We start from the raw sequence: 18,028 nt of genomic DNA on the forward strand, positions 1-18,028 counted from the left end.
TTAATGGCTTGGTTTTAAATTCTGCTGAGGATCCTCAAACCTCCAAACATGTCAGCGCCAATCGCCCAGGAATCTGTCTCAAGTGATGGACAACCTATCCAGGACGCCCCACTTTACCATCAAAGATACAAATCACTCCAGTATCTGAAGCGACAGTGACAAAGACGACATTGGCGATGCCACTTCCAGACAAATTAAGGAGGAAAATATTTTCTGTCACCCCCCAGCGTCGTTCTTATTGTCCCCTGCGCTTGTCTCCGGCGCTCCGCTGAGCTTCTCTGAGTTCCACAGACAAATCTCCACTTTGATAGGCCATCAAATATTCATGTGGTATTTGTATCCTAAACGCGTTTGTTAAATAAATCATGACGCAGTGTGAAGGGTTTCTGTACACCGGGAACGCTGGAGTCCATTTATCAGCAGAAGCTTGAAGCGGAGTGCCGACCATCTCCCCCCAGGAAATGACTCAGCCGCTCAAAATGTTCCCGCTGTACTCACCCCCCAAATTTAGTCTCAGGGAAAAAACAAAACAAAAAAAGGAAGACAAACATCTGAATCATCCCGGAGCAGGAACGTTATCAGGTCACTGGGGCTCCCATCTACAAGCAGGAAAACAGGCAGAGCTGGGTTGTGCTGTGGTTACAGGCAGGGGCCCTCTGGTGGTCACAGAAAGTACGACGAGATCCAGGAGAACCAGACGAAGAGAGACTGGAAAGCTCCCCAGCAAAAATCAAGTTTGATTTTTGTCCCGTTTTTTTATATTTTTTTCTGGACAGTGTTGAGAGTCGCGCTCGGAGGAAGCGAACTCCTCCCACAGAGCAACTTTAAAGGAAGGTGCCAAATTCTGAGAAGTGCACTCATCTGTCCGGGGTCCCCAGAGCCATGCTAGTTAGCGTAGCATAATGAATGGCAGCGAATGGGCAGCGTTAGCAGGCCTCCAGCTTCTTGCATCTAAATGATGAAAAACTCATCTGCAACGTTACCAGAATTCCTTCAGGACGACTGCAGCTTCAGCTTCAGCTTCAGCTTCAGGACGCGGCCCCCATGTTGCCAGCTGCTGATCTGAAAGCAGCTGATACTTGGGGACGCAAACGTTTCGGAAGATGAGAACGTGTCGAGTCAGATGCTCCTGACTGATGGTGTAGCGGCTGAGAACATCTTGTCACCACGTACGTTTGAATTCAGACGTGTCCGTGGCCTTGAAATCACCCTTAGTCAGCGTCTCGTAAGCCTGCAGGTGCAGATGGTCGCCTCAGCAGGTGGGCGCTGGATGCTGTCGCCGCCTCTCACCTGCAGCATCCCTGTGCTGGCTGCTAACCGCTGTGCTAATTAGAGTGTCCTACTTCCAGCTGTGTGTAGCCACCAACTCCTGCTGCACCGTGGAAGTTTCCCTGAAACATCCAAACAGCCAGAGGTTGAGTCTCTCAAGATGAAACGCGCTCGGTGGCGGCCTTTGCAGTGGCGCCGTGTTTACATGCAACAAGCCAGAAACTCTTAACACCAATTATTTTTAACTATTCTGGATTAAATCACTTAATAATGCACAAACAAGCCGCAGCCTTCTGCTGAGTACACAACCAGAGTTTGATAAACCGCCGGGGGTGAGGTCACGTTAACCCTGCGCGCGCCGAGCAGCGCGCCGAGCTGGAATATGAAGTCCTGCACCGCCTTGGACACAGAACATAGAACATAGAACATAGAACAGCAGCTTGCAGAACAAACCCACGAGGCCATGAATTAATAATCAAGGAAGAACACGACTTGGGATTCCATTGTACACAAACGTAAACAACACCCATGTGTGAGCAAGTACATGGAAGTACAAACTGAAGTAGTGACACGTGTCCCCCTCTCGTAACGACTTGACTTCTTTTGTTCCAGCGACCTGCAGCCTGACGCTGTCAGCCGAGTCACTCGTGACTTCACACTCGTGCACAGGAGACATTTATTTTTCCTACAGGATCCAGTTCCTGCAGAATTTTTAGGCAAGTGTTTTTTTTGTTAAAAATTTGTTTTAAATGAGTACTGAAGCGTAAAGTGGGCTGGATGAAATACAAAAAATAAAAAACCTGAGAGTGAGATTTGATCTCCAGACACGGCTCCTTCAAGGACCTTCGGAGAGTCGATCATTAAAAAGAAAGTGTTTTCAAACGCGCGTCATTCAAAGCGGGTTCACCTGGGCTACAGGAACAATCTGGAGTCTTTTTTCTGTGACTTAGAATTACTTTGTAGTTGCTATCTTTCACGTTGTGTGTGTGTGTGTGTGTTTGTGTGTGTGTTTGTGTGTGTGTTTAATAATTATTTGGGCTTTTTCACAAGTTTTGGAAGAACTTTTTTGGGGGGAAACTGATTAAATCAGCAAAAACAACACGTTTTGTTTAGAAATTTCCCAGATGATCAGAGAAAACAAAAATCATGGAACTTTTTCCACAAAACACCTGAGCGTGTTCCGACAGCAAATGTGCAGCGGGATACAGCCAGTAGGGGGCAGTGTGGACACCAGGATTTTGTACTTTTTACATGATACGCCATGAAAATGGTGAATTTGAGGCTGAATTTCAAGAGGACGAATTGATGTTGGACAATATTAACTTTGTGAGGCCACGTGCTACACAGGATTCATTCTGGGACTGCTGGAAATTTGAGTACTTCTGTTTTGAACGGCCTTTGGCGAAGGTCAGCGCTGTCGTGTCTACAAAGATAAACCCCACCTCTAAACCCACAGGTCGGGTTCACAAGGTCCAGACAAGTCTTGTATCAGCCCCCGAAGCACGCAGCCAGCCGAGCGGCGCCCTGGCGCAGCTTCCTGATCTTATCGAGCAGGAATCAGAGCGGCAGAGGGCGCCGTGGCGGCTACAGCCACCACTCTGATCCCAATGAAAGTTCTCCTGGCACTCGATGAAAAGACTATAGACCAAGATAAGAGGAACGCCGGCTGTGCAGGGGCAGAGGGCTGCGATAAAACCTCTGTCCCACTGTTCCTCCTCCTCCTCCTCCTCCTCCGCTCGCGCGTTCTCCAACAAAGCTTTCACACCGCTTTTTATCACGTGTGTTCAATGTGAGGCGAGTGTTTAAAAGACCCATTTATTTATGTGCTGTAAGTCAGATACGTGCTGCTGCGTAGCTGCCAGCGGCTCATGTAAACAGGCACAATGACAAGGCTTTGGAGGGAAGGTAAACCGCAGGCTTTAGAAGCTCCTCCATCACTGCTGGAATACTGAAAGGACCGGCGGCCCCCAGGGAGAGCAGCTCCTCTCTGCTCCCGATCGATAGGAAACACAAACCAGTGCAACCAGAGCTTGGAACTGCTCGGCTGGCAGCACACAAACAGCTCAGCGGCGTCTGGCACCTCGGGTGTCATTTTCTCGCTAATTTCCTCTGCAGCATTTACGCTGGAGCAAAAACTGCAAACCAAAGGAGAATCGTTAGAGGTGCTTTGTGCGGTGTTTTTTTTTCCTTTTTTTCACCTTAACGATCTATGAATATTTCTATAAAAGATAAAAAACAACCCTTAACACACGGCTCCGATCCAGTAAAGCACTCTGGATCCAACGCCAACACCCAACTGGCAAACACGCTGCACGTCTGACATAAAATATTCATATAAATACACATTTTTAGCCAGTAAAAATCTTCAGAACTCTCCTGGAACTTATCAATGACAGTGACTGGAACTACACCCAAGGGGTGGACTGCCACCATGGTTCAGGAGGTGGAGAGGCCGTCTAGCAACCAAAGCGTCGCCGGTTTGACCCCTGCTCCCTCGGATAACCTGTCCAAAGAGGCCTTTGTGGACATCGGAGCTGGCATGGCCTCCTCCGGTATCGCTGCGAGTGTGAATGAGGCAACGCTGAGCACCACAAGAGCAGAAAAACACCAGATAAATAACCTTTTATATGTGGTGGAGAAGTAATTCCACCTCCACTGATTTATTGATGAAAAAACAGAACCTTTAAACCTAAACTGACATGAACGTGATATCCGACTGAGGTGAAAATGAAATGGCGATTCTTTGTGATTATCGGGCAAGCCGAAGAACGCGGCAGAAACAATTTACCAGGCAATTAAAGGGGAACTATCCTGCAGTAGAAAACACTCCTCTCAGCTCATACAGGCTATTTCACTCACTCATCCTCCCGTGACTGATGGACAGCGACAGACGGAGAACCGTGACAGCGGAGCAGCCACAGGTGGGCAACTCTGCTTGTCCAAAAATACACAGGAAAGAGAGTCTGACCACCTCGGACTCTGAGAGTTTCCTCTGATTTTCACAATTTCAAGCAATGACCCGTCGTAAATATCCTCAGACAAGGAAAGTAATTTGTTAACATTTAACCTTTTGGGGGATTGAGCTGCAATAATGTGTTGTATTAGAACTTCCTGCCTTTGAACCGACACGTGGACGTCACCTTCCCTTCTGTTTTCAGGTGACTCTGACCACGGCTAACGTTACTAGCTCACCGTTTGAGCCAGCAAGAATCAACTTAAAGGGACAGTTCACCCAAAAATAAACTCTCAGTTATTATCTGCTCCTCCCTCGTGCTGATGAAAGCCTCGGTCAAGCGTCAGACACCAAAACACGGCTGGCAGCGAGCTTGAGGCGCTCGCATAAATAGCTAGCTTGGGGAGTTAGCTTGAGGAGCGACAGGCTACAGTGAGGCTAAAAACATGGCGGAGGTGACATATTTCAAACAATTTGGCACGTCGAGGCTTCAGAGCACATCTGGAGAGAAGTACGGAGGCACTTTGTGGTTTTATTGAGAGGAATTTTTAACGTTTGAAAGTTGGTTCACTTCAATTGTTTGGGTCACCACCGCAACACTGTGAACCTCCAGCAGTGTTTTGGGGGCTAAAAACTTCATCCAACCTTCAGTCTGCGTGAGGACGAGTAGAAACGACGGAGTTATCAACTTATCAGATCAAACCAAAACGAAACCGCGCCCTTTGCTAGATTTGCTGGAATAAAACATTCTTGCCGTTCGAGTGCAGAAGGAAGTTTTTGTCCTCCGTGTGTCACAGGCGGGATCGAGGTGGTCCGGTCCCACCACTGGGTGTGTGTTTGTGAGTGTTCGAGGGTAGAAGTCGAGTTGTTTTCCTCACAAATCACAGAAACGAGAGGAGGCGTGACATCTAAGTTGCGCACCGTGTGTTTTCAGCTGAGATCATCACATGTATCTTGTGCGGTCAGCTCCATATTTTGGGCTGTCTGGAGCTGCGGGTGATTCAAGGCTGCAGCCGACAAACAGCCGGGGCTGATGGGATGTTTTATGAGCTCACTGGAGGAAGCCTGATGATGGTGGCGGCGGCGACTCTCACCCGGCTGACTCATCTCTCTCTCATTCTGGCTGTGTGACCAATCTCCTCTTCTCTGCTTTTTCTCTTATTTCTTCGTCTCCCCTCCCAAACTCCATCATAACAAATTGCATTCCCATTATTACATTTCAGAATAATTACCAGGCGCTGCCATCCGGAGAAACTCACAGTAATGGCCAAAACAACATCACCAACATGCTGCAAAACCCATCTGTGGAACTTCCTGTTATACCCCAGGACATTCTTGGTTTTCAGAGGTTGACTTAGCGAAAAGTTTGTTGTTCGCCAGTAAAGAAACCACATCCAGATCTGTTTGGGTGTCAAAGCGTACGAGAGGATAAGACCTCCTTGAGCTGCGCCAAGCTGTAACGTGCTCATGTCACGACCGTTAGGCTACCCGAAGTTAGCTCCAATAGCAAGGTGATGTGTTAAGTAGAACGGCTTCCCGCTGGTTGATCCTCCAAAATAACCCTACCAGCAGCAGAGTGAGGCATCTGAGGCTTGCAAACAACCTTTGGTGGCTGTAGGAAAAGCAGCCTGGAGGACAGCGCCGTCTTTATGTCTTGAAGCAAGTTCGAACTACCGATACGTTGAATTTGTGTCTGAGGCGACGTTGAGCTCTGGAGGCGACAGACAGACGGCGGCGACAGCAACATTTCATTCCTTCACGAATGCTGTTGAAGGCGTGCGTCTGACATCGGAGGCGCCGGCCGCGAATTATTTGTTGCACTGAGATCTGTGTTAGACGAACCAAGCAGATAAATATTAGAGTCCACTTCCAGGCCATTTGACTGACAGACTGACAGTTCTGGACTAGCCGGTGGCTATGCTAGTTAGCGAACACTGCAAACAAAGTAGGAGCCTTGTTCTCTTTCCTGTGAAACCTCCTGTGGTCAAAGCAGTTTGGGAACGCAGACACCACAGATCCTCACCAGCTGCTCCGAGGTCGGCGAAAAACCCACAGAGGCGAGGAGGGATGGAGGAGTTCCTCCCAAGATGGCGGTTTGGACCAAGAGCAGAGACGCCAGTCAGTTCCACAACTTCAGGAGTGCTACTGAGGTCTAAATGTCAACCCATTTCCCTCCATCACAGATAATGGCATGAATTTTGCCACCTTCACAGATTGAAGATATTTCTTCTTCTTTTTCCATGAAATCCTGCAGGTTTTTGTGAGCTGCGTCCCCCCCCCCCCCATCCCTCAGGGCCTCTCCATTACAGCCAGGATGATTCACTCACCTCCATCAGAGGCAATAACCTGCCAGAAACACGTGTGGCATTCAGGAACACCGTTGCGTTGCCTGGACACTGCTGGGAGGGCATGAAGCGATTTGTGAGCAATTTGACACTTAAAGTAAAGGAGGGAGCACGAGTGGAGGTGATGGCGGTCAGCTTGGACCTCCGTGACGCCAGCGGTCATCCGCCTCAAGTGGCTCTTGTGTATATTTGTTCAGGATTTCAATAAACGGAATTCCCAGTGTGCCAAAAGTGCCTCTTGGTGCTCATCCGTGTTCTCCCTGCAGAACACGAATCTTTCATGGCGAGAACAATGAGCGGCCCGCTTCCGCGTCGTCTGCTTCTCGCTGCAGAATCGAACGATGGTCGCATCCACATCAGCCGGCCTTTCCTCGCTTTTTTTGTATTATCTGGATGCTTTGGAGAACGTGCTGCATGTAGGCGCGCTACCGACTAGCTAGATGGATGGATTATGACAAAGCAAAGAGACTGTAGGGAGAGGTGTGTGTGTGTGAGAGAGAGAGGGAGAGGTGGAGTGGGAGTGGGCGAGAGAGTGAGAATAATAGTGTGAGCCAACAGGCGGGCAATGCTAAAATAGAGTGGGGGAGAGAGAGAGAGAGAGAGAGATGGATGGCTGAAGCGCTCCACCGACAAATATGAAGAAAACAATCAGAGGACAAGTAAGAGAGTGGAACGTGTTTCCAGAGGGTTCTACTGTATCCAGACCGTGTGTGTGTGTGTGTGTGTGTGTGTGTGTGTGTGTGTGTGTGTACCCCTAACAAAACACAGGCACTGTGAGGACATTTTGACCGGTTCTCATAACTTTTTGAGGACTGTTTCAGGCTGAAGAGGGTCAGGACTAGAATGAGTTTAGGGTCAGGGGTTCAGGCGTTTAGTTGTGACGTTTATGGCTCAGGTGAAGGGGGTCAGCGAAGGCATTCTGTCACTGAAGGGCCTCACAAAGATAGACATCCTGCAGGTTGTGGTGACGATGCAGACGGGCGCACCGGTGAGGTGACGATGAACCCTCACGGCTTCGTTCCTCAGGTCAGTGCGAAGTCCTGCACCTCCATGGAACCGTAGCAGCTCCCACCAGCCGGCAGGACCCGGGCCGGGATGCATGACCCAGAGAGGATGGATGTCTCCTGTCAGGAGTGAGTGTGAGTGTGAGTGTGAGTGAGTGTGTGTGTGTGTGTGATTTCATTCACCCTCTGACGTCTTTCATGAGTGACTCTGAGCTCAACTCTCCCATCACTATAAAGTCCTGCATCGCTATGGAAACGGCCCAGGAAGGGAAGGGGGGGGGGGGGCTGACATTGAATTTCTATCATTCATTTTCCTGCAGTTGAGAAACTTCCACTTTCGAAATACTTGGAGACGTTGTCGTTTCCTGCCGTCTGCCGCGGAGGCCGGTTTGCTCTGATGTGCTTTCTTGTTGGTCTCCACGAAGACACTTGGGACTTTTTTAAAAATTAAATCTATTTTATTCATTATTTTTCAGGATGCGGTCACGGCGAACAAGCTGGAGGACACACGGTCAGGGACGCCCTTCATCCCTCGCCTGTCCTCTGGAGCTCCTGCTGGTCCAAAGGCTCCTCGCCGCCCGCGTCAGTGTGTGTTAACACCTCACGCACTGACAGATCATCTGGAGCGTCTGCAGCCCGTTGCTCCCGCTGGCTGCCGTTTCCTTGGCACGCCGGTGCTGATGTCAGATTAGGCCTGTCAGACCGCTGCGCTGTCAGCCATGTTGTCCACCAGCCAAACAAATGACAGCAGCTCTCCACTCACCCTCCGCCGTGACAAACGAGGCGTCGGCCCGTCTCTCATCCATTTCATAAAGCGCCACGCCCCTACAGCAGCGGGCGTCCAGGTCGCCGCCCCGGCAGCTCTGTGCCGACAAGCTGCCGTTACTTTGACAACAAAAACAAGAGGTTGACAGCGGCGGAGATTAACGCGGGATTAAATGTGTTCACACAGAGGTGCAGATAACCTTCCCCCACCCGCGTGTTGATCCACCTGATGCTCGTCACGTACCTCTACACTTTAACCTCCGTACAGAGATTATAAACTCATCCAGGAGGTCGGGGTCAAACCGCAGGTATCAGCTCTATCGGCCGTTTTCAGCGCGGTCTGTTTGCTCACCTGTCGCCACCAGCGCTGACGTTCAAACACGCCAGGGGTGAACAGCGAGTGAACCGTGACGTTCACAAACTGATCAAACACGGCTGGACGTCCTCTCCAGTCACAGGAAGTTACAAACAAATGTACAGGATGTGACAGAGAAGGAAAATGGCTTCTTACGCGCACTCTGGGTGTTGGGGAGGATGTAGCGGATGTGCGGAGGTCAAATTGTTTCCTTCTCCTTCGGTGTGCCGCCCTCTGCTGTCGTCACCTGCCTGAAACGCCTGGTTTGTCATCCAGACTTTCCTCTCTTTACTTATCAAACCTTTTTTATTCTCCAATCAGCCGAAAACATTTTACAGGGTGGTTCAAAAGGCTGCTGACATCACGATCACGCCGTGAAAAACGAACGAAAAAGTGATGAAAAAGCTCATTTGCAGCAGATATTGACACGTGGCTGTAAGTGATGTGTGTGTGTGTCTTCTTCTGTATCTGATCCTGGGTCATCGACCTCTGATCGATTATCGATTAATTGTCGATAAGAAATTACTCGAATTGAAATAAATTAATCGCGTTTTGGACCAGCAATTCCCCGTCAGTCCACGTGAGGGCGCACTTGACGCACGAGCGGGAACATACAGGACGTAGGATGAAGAGGTCAAGACGGAGTGCAGTATGGAGCCACTTCAAGCTGATTAATGACGACAGAGGGGCCAAATGCAAAATATGTGGCAGTATTTTTAAATACAAAAACTCCACAACTGCGCCGAATGACCACCCAAATACGTCGCATTCAGCCGTGTTACAAGGAGCGAGTGGTTCTCACCCGACCATCACCACAGCGTTGGCACGAAGGACATGTGACTCCACGAAAGCAGAGGGTATGACCCAGCAGATATGTAACATATATGTGTATATATAAATATATATATATATATATATATATATATATATATATATATATATAATATATATCCTGTATTCGTGAATGTAGTACTTTCTTCTACTCGTGAGTGAACGTGTTGTTCCCTGCCCTGAATCAATCTTTGATGAAGGAATATGATTTGCATTTTTCTGTACATCAAAAGGCAGATAGCATTTTATGCTACATATACAGTTGATATTCAGGGGGAAATTCAGCTTCTTGGAAAAATTGCCGCTTATCAATTAATCGATCATCGATCGCTAAGATGGAACAACTATCGATTAATGAATTACTCGATAGTTTGCATCCCAAGTTCAGACCAAACTTGATGCGACAAAAGCAGATTATTTTTTCATGATCCTACCCCAGTAAATGAACCCGAGTAGTGCTGAGGTCACTGAGGTCAGGACCCCCCGCCGCTGGCTTGTAAACCCCGTGAACTCAGGCTTTGGCAGGTTTGTGTGCCAGATGGCGAACGGCAAGTTTTAAATTTGCTTGTTTTCTGAATGGAGTTTGGTTCAGATCTGTAACTGAAATTTGGACGCAGAAACAGGGGAATGTCTTTCTCGACTCTACGTCTGTTCAAGTCTGGAATATAATTACGCCGCAGGAACTCTCGCATTTGCTAATTTATACAGCGATCATGACGGTAATTTCAGCCGGCGGAGCTCTGAACATTGTTGCTCTGGTCGGCAACAAAAATTAAATCAATTCCGTCCTCCTATTTCTGTTTCAGTCAAAGTCGAGTTTCCTTCCACTGCTTGATGATTTAATCACCTGCTTCTGTTATCAACGCCCTCGTGACATGCGTCAAACTGAGAGCGAGATGACTCAGGTCACCTCCTGTAACGGTGCGGGCCTGGTGCCCAGCCAGAGGCCGTGTCTCCGTGCTGATCTCCAATCAGCGCAGATGCTCGTTCCCCGCCTCCACCTCCTCATGGGCAATTAGATAGCAGCCAGAACTTTTACACTGAGTGCTCCAATTACAGCAGAGAGGCGGCGAGGGCGAGATCAATTATCTACCTGCACCGAGGACGCCAGCTTTTCCCTCGTTCTCCTGACCCCCCACATCACTCAGGTGGAAGAGGCGTGACCTTCCATGACTGACAGATGCCCTCTAGAGGCTGTAGAGGTCACAACAACAAGCCAGATGTTTACAGAGGTGATGGACGACAACATCAAGCGAGAAAGCATCCTTTGCGAGGCTGTGCTGCTGGTGGAGGTGTGACGGCGGCGGCGAGACTGTGGCGGCTCCGGAGGAGGTTAGCAAAGATGCTAGCACAGCATCATGTCAGCATCACAGAGGAACGCCACTGAGGGCAGGGGGAAGCTGGACCCGCGCCTCACGACTGAGCCGCTACCAAACAATCTAATAATTAGCATCAGGTTCTTCAGCACAGGGACGGACACGAGCCTCTCCACCTGAAACATAAACGACCTGCAAACATCAGCCAATCAGGTTCACCCTCCACCCCCACCACTCCAGGACGGACTCATTCCTATTCTAGTCCTCCTTCTCTTCTGTTGAGGGTGAACTGGGCCGTGTTTTGTTTTCTCTGATTTCATCAGTGACGCTCTGATCCGACGGAGCCCAGTCCACATCGTTATCTGGGGGGATCTTGACATGTGAGCCCCCCCAGCACACGCCTCTACTGTTCCTGCCTCCAGAGTCTCTAGAGGCGGCATCAAACACCTCTGACGCAGGCTTTTAAACCCACAAAGAGTGCCGGCTGCTCTCGGGTGGGGAGTTAATGCCTGCAACCACAGCAGAGACCGTCGGGGGGGGGGGGGGGGCAGCAGCAGCGTCAGAGGACAAACTCCAGCATCAGGAAGGTGAAGGTGGCGAGACGGCGCAGGAGACAATGACTGTGGTCTTTTTTGTTTACTGAGGCCATTTTCAATTTGCATAAACTCACTCACTCACTCACTCACTCACTCACACACACGCACACACACACACACACACAACGGTAGGTTTCACCCATCACTGCTCAGCAGCCTGATAGGATCCTGTCAGTCAATCTGTCTCCCCCGGCGACCGAGGGCTTTCTCCCGCCTTCCGATCTAAACTTCACTCCTCCGGTGATTTATTCTCTCTTTGACATCAAATTTAGAGAGAGGAGGAGGAAAGAGCGGAGAGTGTGTGTGTGTGTGTGTGGGGGGGGGCAGCGAGGAAGGAGTGAGAGCCAAGAGAAAGAGGGAGAGAAGGAAGAGAGGAATGGGAGAGGAAACAGAGGAAGGGAGGAGAGAGAGATGGAGGGAAGAATGAAGGGAAGGAGAAAGAGCAGGTGAAAGATAAAATCCAACTCAACTCTTTCTCTCTCTCTCTCTCTCACACGCACACACACACAAACCAACACACACATGCAGCAACACGGCAGCTTGAGGTGTGAAGACGCCCGACTGAGAGAGTGTGCGTTCGGTGTTAATTTCCCGGCTTGGATTCACACACACTTGTTAATGATTCACACGTCAACTGACAGCCGAGTGTAACTCAAGCCAGCAGAGACCAGAATAAACCTAACAGGCAGTAATGATGATTACACATGAAAACATAGTCGGGGGGGGGGGGGGTTAAAGCTTTCATCTTCACTGGTTTATTATTTTTACACCATAATTAGCACATACGCTGCGCCAAAAATAGGACCTCAACTCCTTATTTTTGTCCCAGAAGATTTTGCCTCTCTGGTGTTACTTTCCCTTCGGTGTGACACGTTTGATGTCATAACCGTACCTACAGGTTGGCGCTCCAGCTGGAGTGAGACGCTGCAATCAGAAACCGTGTTTCTGCCACTTATTTTGGGACTGCGCTCACTCTCCGTGTGGCTGCGTGCAGCTAAGTTAGCAAGTTTCGTTAGCATCACTGCACTGGCTGTTGCCTAAACAGTGTTTCTGGTGGTTAAAGTACCGACTCAAGAGGCTTCAATAATGAGACAAAAGAGTCCACAAGGGCCAGAGGATAACACACAAGGAGGACCAGGTCTGATCAAAGTCCTGTTACAAAGACATGACACAACAACTAGCATAGCATAAAAGTGCCAAAGAAGAAGCCATAATGGATGTTTTGTGGGCTAACCCAGAAGGTAGTATCACCACGGGTTCCTTCAACCAAACGCTAATTGCACTTTGTACGCTTTTTGTCTTAGAAAGGGCAACTTCATTAATGAACAACACTTCTTTATAAATATTTTTCAAAGCATTCATGTTATTGTTAGCGATGTAAAGCTAACGTTATGCTATCCACCAACTGCAATGCGCTTCGTCTGTCTTCTGTGTCCTTGGCAACCTCCGTGGTCCCACTAAAGCTTTGAAATTGAAGTGTATGTTTTATGCTTTACTTCAAAATGCTTAAAATATCTTTAGGTAGTGGTAACCACAGAAGTTATTGCAGGCATTTAACCGAAAACCTAAAACTGCATTTAAGATCAAAGACTTCCAACAACGTTTGCCTATTTCTGCGTTTTAGGACTCGTTCCTGCGCAAATGTGTGGACAAAGTAAATATAATCTGAAGTCGTAATCTAATTTCCAGTCAAATAAATCAAATGAACATCACCTGGGACTCTTTTTTTTTTAGATTACACAAGCTACATTCCAACTGGTCTATTTGATATTTCTTTACTCTCAAGTAAACACAGGTAAAGTCACCTCCTCCTCTCTGTCCTTGTGTACTTCTCACATTTTGGTTGGTATACTTGAAATATCCAGTATTTGTTCATGTGACTGTGGATTGAATGTCCTCAGAAAGATAGCGGATGGCGACCCTGTGTGTGTGTGTGTGTGTGTGTGTGTGTGTGTGTGTGTGTGTGTGTAAAGTACACCTGGCAAAGCTCTTAACACATCTCCATGACATTATTGAAGAGTGCAACTTTCATTCAGCTCAGTCTCACCCTCCCACGCCATGATGTCCTGGTGCTAATGAATGTCTCAGCGTCAACAGGAGAAATACACACACACACACACACACAAGCGGAGCCAATGCTCAATATTCTTTTACAGACACTCACAGTCAAACTGGCCGGCTGAAGTCAACAGAGTTAGATGACGTCTTTGGTGCCAGCGAGTCAACACATCCTGGCTCGGTCTTCTTTGTGTGAAGTTGTGCCGTACAGTGTTAATTTTTGTGCGAGGAAAAAATCAATCCCCTTCAGCTTTGTGTTATATCGATGTGACTTTCATTGTCCTGGGTGCAGCTGTGACAGTGAAAACTTGGTCTTTTGTCAAAGTCTGTTGTCTGGCGACACTCGCGGCTGCAAACGGCGACGGACAATCGCCTGTTCAGTTGTTTGAGAGTTTCGTCCACCTCCACAACAATCCTAGAGCAGGGGATACACACGTCCTGGCTGCACACACGCATGCCATCGTGACTGCTGCAAGCAGTGCTGCACATCCACGGATGATGGTAGAAGGTAACCACAAAGGCCAGCGTCGTGAATGCTCGAGAACCGGTTGACTTCAACTTCGGGTCTATTTACAGCCATCAAAATCACCCAATGTTTCAATCAAACACACGCCGACCGTCAATGAGCTTGATAACGACCCCGTGGAGGAACTGGATTTAGAGCAACATCTTCCTGAACAACCACGAGAATCGTCACACACCCTCCACAACACAAACACAAACACACACACGCATCGCTCCTTCCTTCCCAAACACACTCATCTGCTCGATAAACGAGGGCAGACCGACCTGCTGGATGAAGGTGTGCGCTCCCTGGGGGCTGAGCAGCAGGATGGCTCTACGTAGCGTGTCCCTGTAGCGGTTGAGCTCCTCGGTCCTCATGGTGGTGAAGAGGTTGGTGAAGACTTTACTGATATTCCGGTCCACTCTCTGCAGGGCCACATCCACACCCTGGCGGGAGGTCTGGTCCAGAAACCCCTGCAGGCCGCGGATATCTGGAGGAAAGGTGGGGACAGGAGACGCCAGTTAGAGATCATTACGAAACCCCCTGGAAAACCCAAGGAGAGCGCGGATCGTGACAGACTGTGAACCATCTGAGGCTGTCAGATGGTGGTGCTTTGCTGGTGGCCTTCTTGCCCCCTTTAAGTTCTAAATGAAACTCTAAAAGAAATCATACATTAATACCACATTCTTAAAATGGCACCTTCTCGCCAAGCCGGAAGTCTCTGAATTCCCCTGAGAGTCTAAACCTGTTTGTTCGTTGATGTGGACGAAGCTCGATTTTCTTGTAAAAGTACATCACGATGATGAAAGACGTCACGACTACGCAAAGAGGCATTGTGACGTTGTTACTTTGGCAATATTCTGATCAGTTTGTTGCAGTTAAATCAGCAAATCGAAATTGGACGCGATACTGATTCACTCAGAGTTCTTTTATTACGGCTGAGCTCCATCCATCATCCATCCATCACCCATCCATCCATCCCTCCATCCATCATCCATCCATCACCCATCCCTCCATCCCTCCATCTTCTCCCTCTTCTCCTGTTGAGGGTGGTGGGGGTGGAGCCTATCCCAGCAGCCTTCCCCCTGGACAGGTCACCAGTCCATGGCAGGGCCAACACATAGAGACAGACAACCATTGGCTCTCCCAGCCACGCCTACGGTCAATTTAGAGTCTGGATTAACCTGGTCCCCTCTTGATGTCTTTGGACTGTGGAGGAAGCTGGAGTACCAGAGAGAACCCAGCAGGAACAGGGAGAACATGGAGACTCACCCAGAAAGACCCCCTGCTCCAGCCGGGGCTCCACCCACAACCTTCTTGATGGGGGTCACAGGGAGGACCACTGCTGCACCGTGCCGCCCCGGCTGAGCTCCACATTTCTTAAATTCAGTTTATTTTAGACAATGTTGCAAAACCCCAGACACAACAATGTTTTCTGTTTATTTGTTTACATTTTCTGACAGGATTTCCATCGGGGGCGGCATGATGTTACCGTGGTCAGCACTGTTGCCTCACAGCAAGAGGGACCAGGTTAATCCAGACTCTAAATTGACCGTAGGCGTGGCTGGGAGAGCCAATGGTTGTCTGTCTCTATGTGTTGGCCCTGCCATGGACTGGGGACCTGTCCAGGGGGAAGGCTGCTGGGATAGGCTCCACCCCCACCACCCTCAACAGGATAAGAGGGAGAAGATGGAGGGATGGATGGATGGATGTCCACCGCTGGACGGCAGTGATATGGTTATTTATAAGAATTACTAAAGACAAAATAGTGCATCTTGAGGATGCATCAGACGGGCGCCACCTCGTGAGACTTTTAATGATCGTGTCGACTGTGTCAAGGACATTGTTGTCATCGGCAACACAACCAGCCAAGTTGTAATAAAATGCAGTTTCCGCCACAGGTGCTGTAGTCGAGATCTGAAGGCGTCTCGGGGCACGTTTTTAAGAAGCTGATGGTGTTTTTGGTGCTTACACAGAGTTCCAGCAGCGTTCTCCACGCTTGGCGAGCTGAGGCAGCGTTCAGGGCTCCTAACAGCTGAGCAGATTCAAACGTCTCTGTAGAAATTTGCTGATTTTAGAGATCCAATGTCACAAACAACAACAACAACAACAACAAAAATGAAGAGACAGGAAAATAAGAGCTGTGACGAGGATTTTGTGAGCCGATTCGCCCTCAGCAGAACTGACTCAGACCGTCACCTCGACTCCTGCTCCTCCGTCCCAGACTGAGCATCCAACCAGACAGCATCTGTCCATTTGAGAATATCATCGGGATGCTCTCCGAACCGCCAGAGAAGTTTCTGACATTCCGACAAGGCAGCTGCGTTGCGTTATGCTCAGTTATAGCTGGTGACAGCTTGTTTGGCCTGAACATCTTTCCTTTTTTCCCTCCATCCTTCTCTGTCTATTAGCACTGACAGCTGGCTTGTACCGAGTCCTGACAGACTCCGACTGCCACTCTCCGCTTCTACAATCTCTTCTCCTTATTTGGTTCTTTTTTTGTTTTTTACTGCGGATGTTTTGTCTCATTGTCTGCATCTTACTTCTATTCCTTCACTCCATCAGTCACTGCTGACCTCCCACTCCTCTTCGCATGGTTTACAGGGGGGAAGAACAGCCAGCAAACGCAGTGCAGCAGCTGGGTAACGAGGATATATAATTAACATTTTGTGCCAAATGATGCAATTTGAACCAAATGTCACATCCCTTACTGTCATTATTACGTCCCACCAGAAGGTCTGCATGTCATACAAACACTAGAAAATCAGCAGAATGTTGACAGGATCGTTCTAAGTAGAGCTCCTGGTTCTTCACCGTCACAGCTGTAAGATCGACACCCGGGTCAAGTGTCCAAAAATAAGGGTTTTTATGCCTTTCAAGCACTCGTGAATAAACATCTTCAGCTCAAAACCGCAACTTTCCCTCCTGCGTTGATGATTCATGGCTTGAGAATGCAGAAAGAGCCAGACACATGCCTTTAGCTCGAAGCTAACAGTGACGGACGGCGTCGGCATAATCCAAGTCTTTTCATCCAGCTGAAGAGTTTTGCCGCGGCGGCTCTGCAGCGTCGTTAGCTTCAGGCTAAATGCACGTGGCTGGCTCTTCACGTTGGAGTGAAAACAGACGTGACATCGTGCTGGAAGACGCTTACTTGTGAGCTCAAGACAACAATTTGAGTGCTTGAAAGAAAAAAAAATACTCTCTTTCGAGTAAAGTATGGCTTTAAGAGCGGACCTCCATCAGGAGCACCGACCAAACTTGATGTAATGAGTTGATAAAAGAACAACAGAAGGATGGTGCACTCCAACAAAACATTGTTCATCTCATTTTCTTCCCAGGTTCTCCAGGATCCTTGATAACTCATCCAGGCTCGACTGTTTTCAATCACGCTGCTGTGATTGGATCTACAATCATCTTCTGTTGCGCTGTATTTGCATGCCCCCCCCCCCCCCCCCCGCAGCGTGACTTTCATCACTCTTCTCCTCAAATCCTTCTTTTCTCTCAATCGAGCACAGGAGCAACTCAAGTGGATGCTTTTCAAAGCAATTTGCGCCGAGCCCCATCTCTCATCATTTTCTCCAGAGCCCCTTTGAGCAAGGCACTGTTGGGAACGTCCTCCTCTCTCAGCAGAAAAGCCGGGCACTTATCTACTTTCATCAGAGCCGCGACAATCTCGGCTCTGCAGTCGGCGGGAAAAAGGCCGGTGGACCGCTGGCCGCGGAGAATCTCCTCCGATTTAATTTAGATTCACAGGACATATGGGAATACGCGAGGTGCTTCTCCCTGAGTAAATATCCAGTGGAAAGTTGATATTTGCGCTGTGAGGCAGGGCTGCAGTCGTCTCAGACACCCTGATGTGTTTGCTTACATTCTCATTTTTACAATCTAATTTCATTAATTCATGTATTCATCGTGTGTGCATGATATTATCTTCCATTTTAGTGTACCAGAGTTCTCCCTCATGCCTCGCGGTGTCATCACACCGTCTCTGTTGTTGTCACATTTGTAAATCAATTTTTTTTTTTTTTTGC

General features: G+C 48.7%; 1 protein-coding gene across 9 annotated transcripts in view; it reads right to left on the reverse strand.

The window, feature by feature from the left end:
- grid1b (glutamate receptor, ionotropic, delta 1b) overlaps positions 1–18,028 on the reverse strand; it is a 381,406-nt gene that overhangs the window by 101,228 nt on the left and 262,150 nt on the right. For 6 of the 9 annotated variants that reach the window (XM_086194877.1, XM_086194876.1, XM_086194882.1 and 3 more), the window contains one exon: positions 14,282–14,487. In XM_086194877.1, the coding sequence (XP_086051003.1) occupies positions 14,282–14,487 (206 nt within the window). Of the gene's footprint in view, positions 1–14,281; positions 14,488–14,669; positions 14,770–18,028 lie in introns of those variants that run through there. The other 3 variants (XM_086194886.1, XM_086194884.1, XM_086194885.1) reach the window with 3 other exon arrangements.

This window comes from Aulostomus chinensis, chromosome 23 (assembly GCF_037954235.1).
Source record: "Aulostomus chinensis isolate RoL2024-O1b breed Wild chromosome 23, RoL_Achi_v1.0, whole genome shotgun sequence".
Classification (NCBI taxonomy): Eukaryota; Metazoa; Chordata; class Actinopteri; order Syngnathiformes; family Aulostomidae; genus Aulostomus; species Aulostomus chinensis.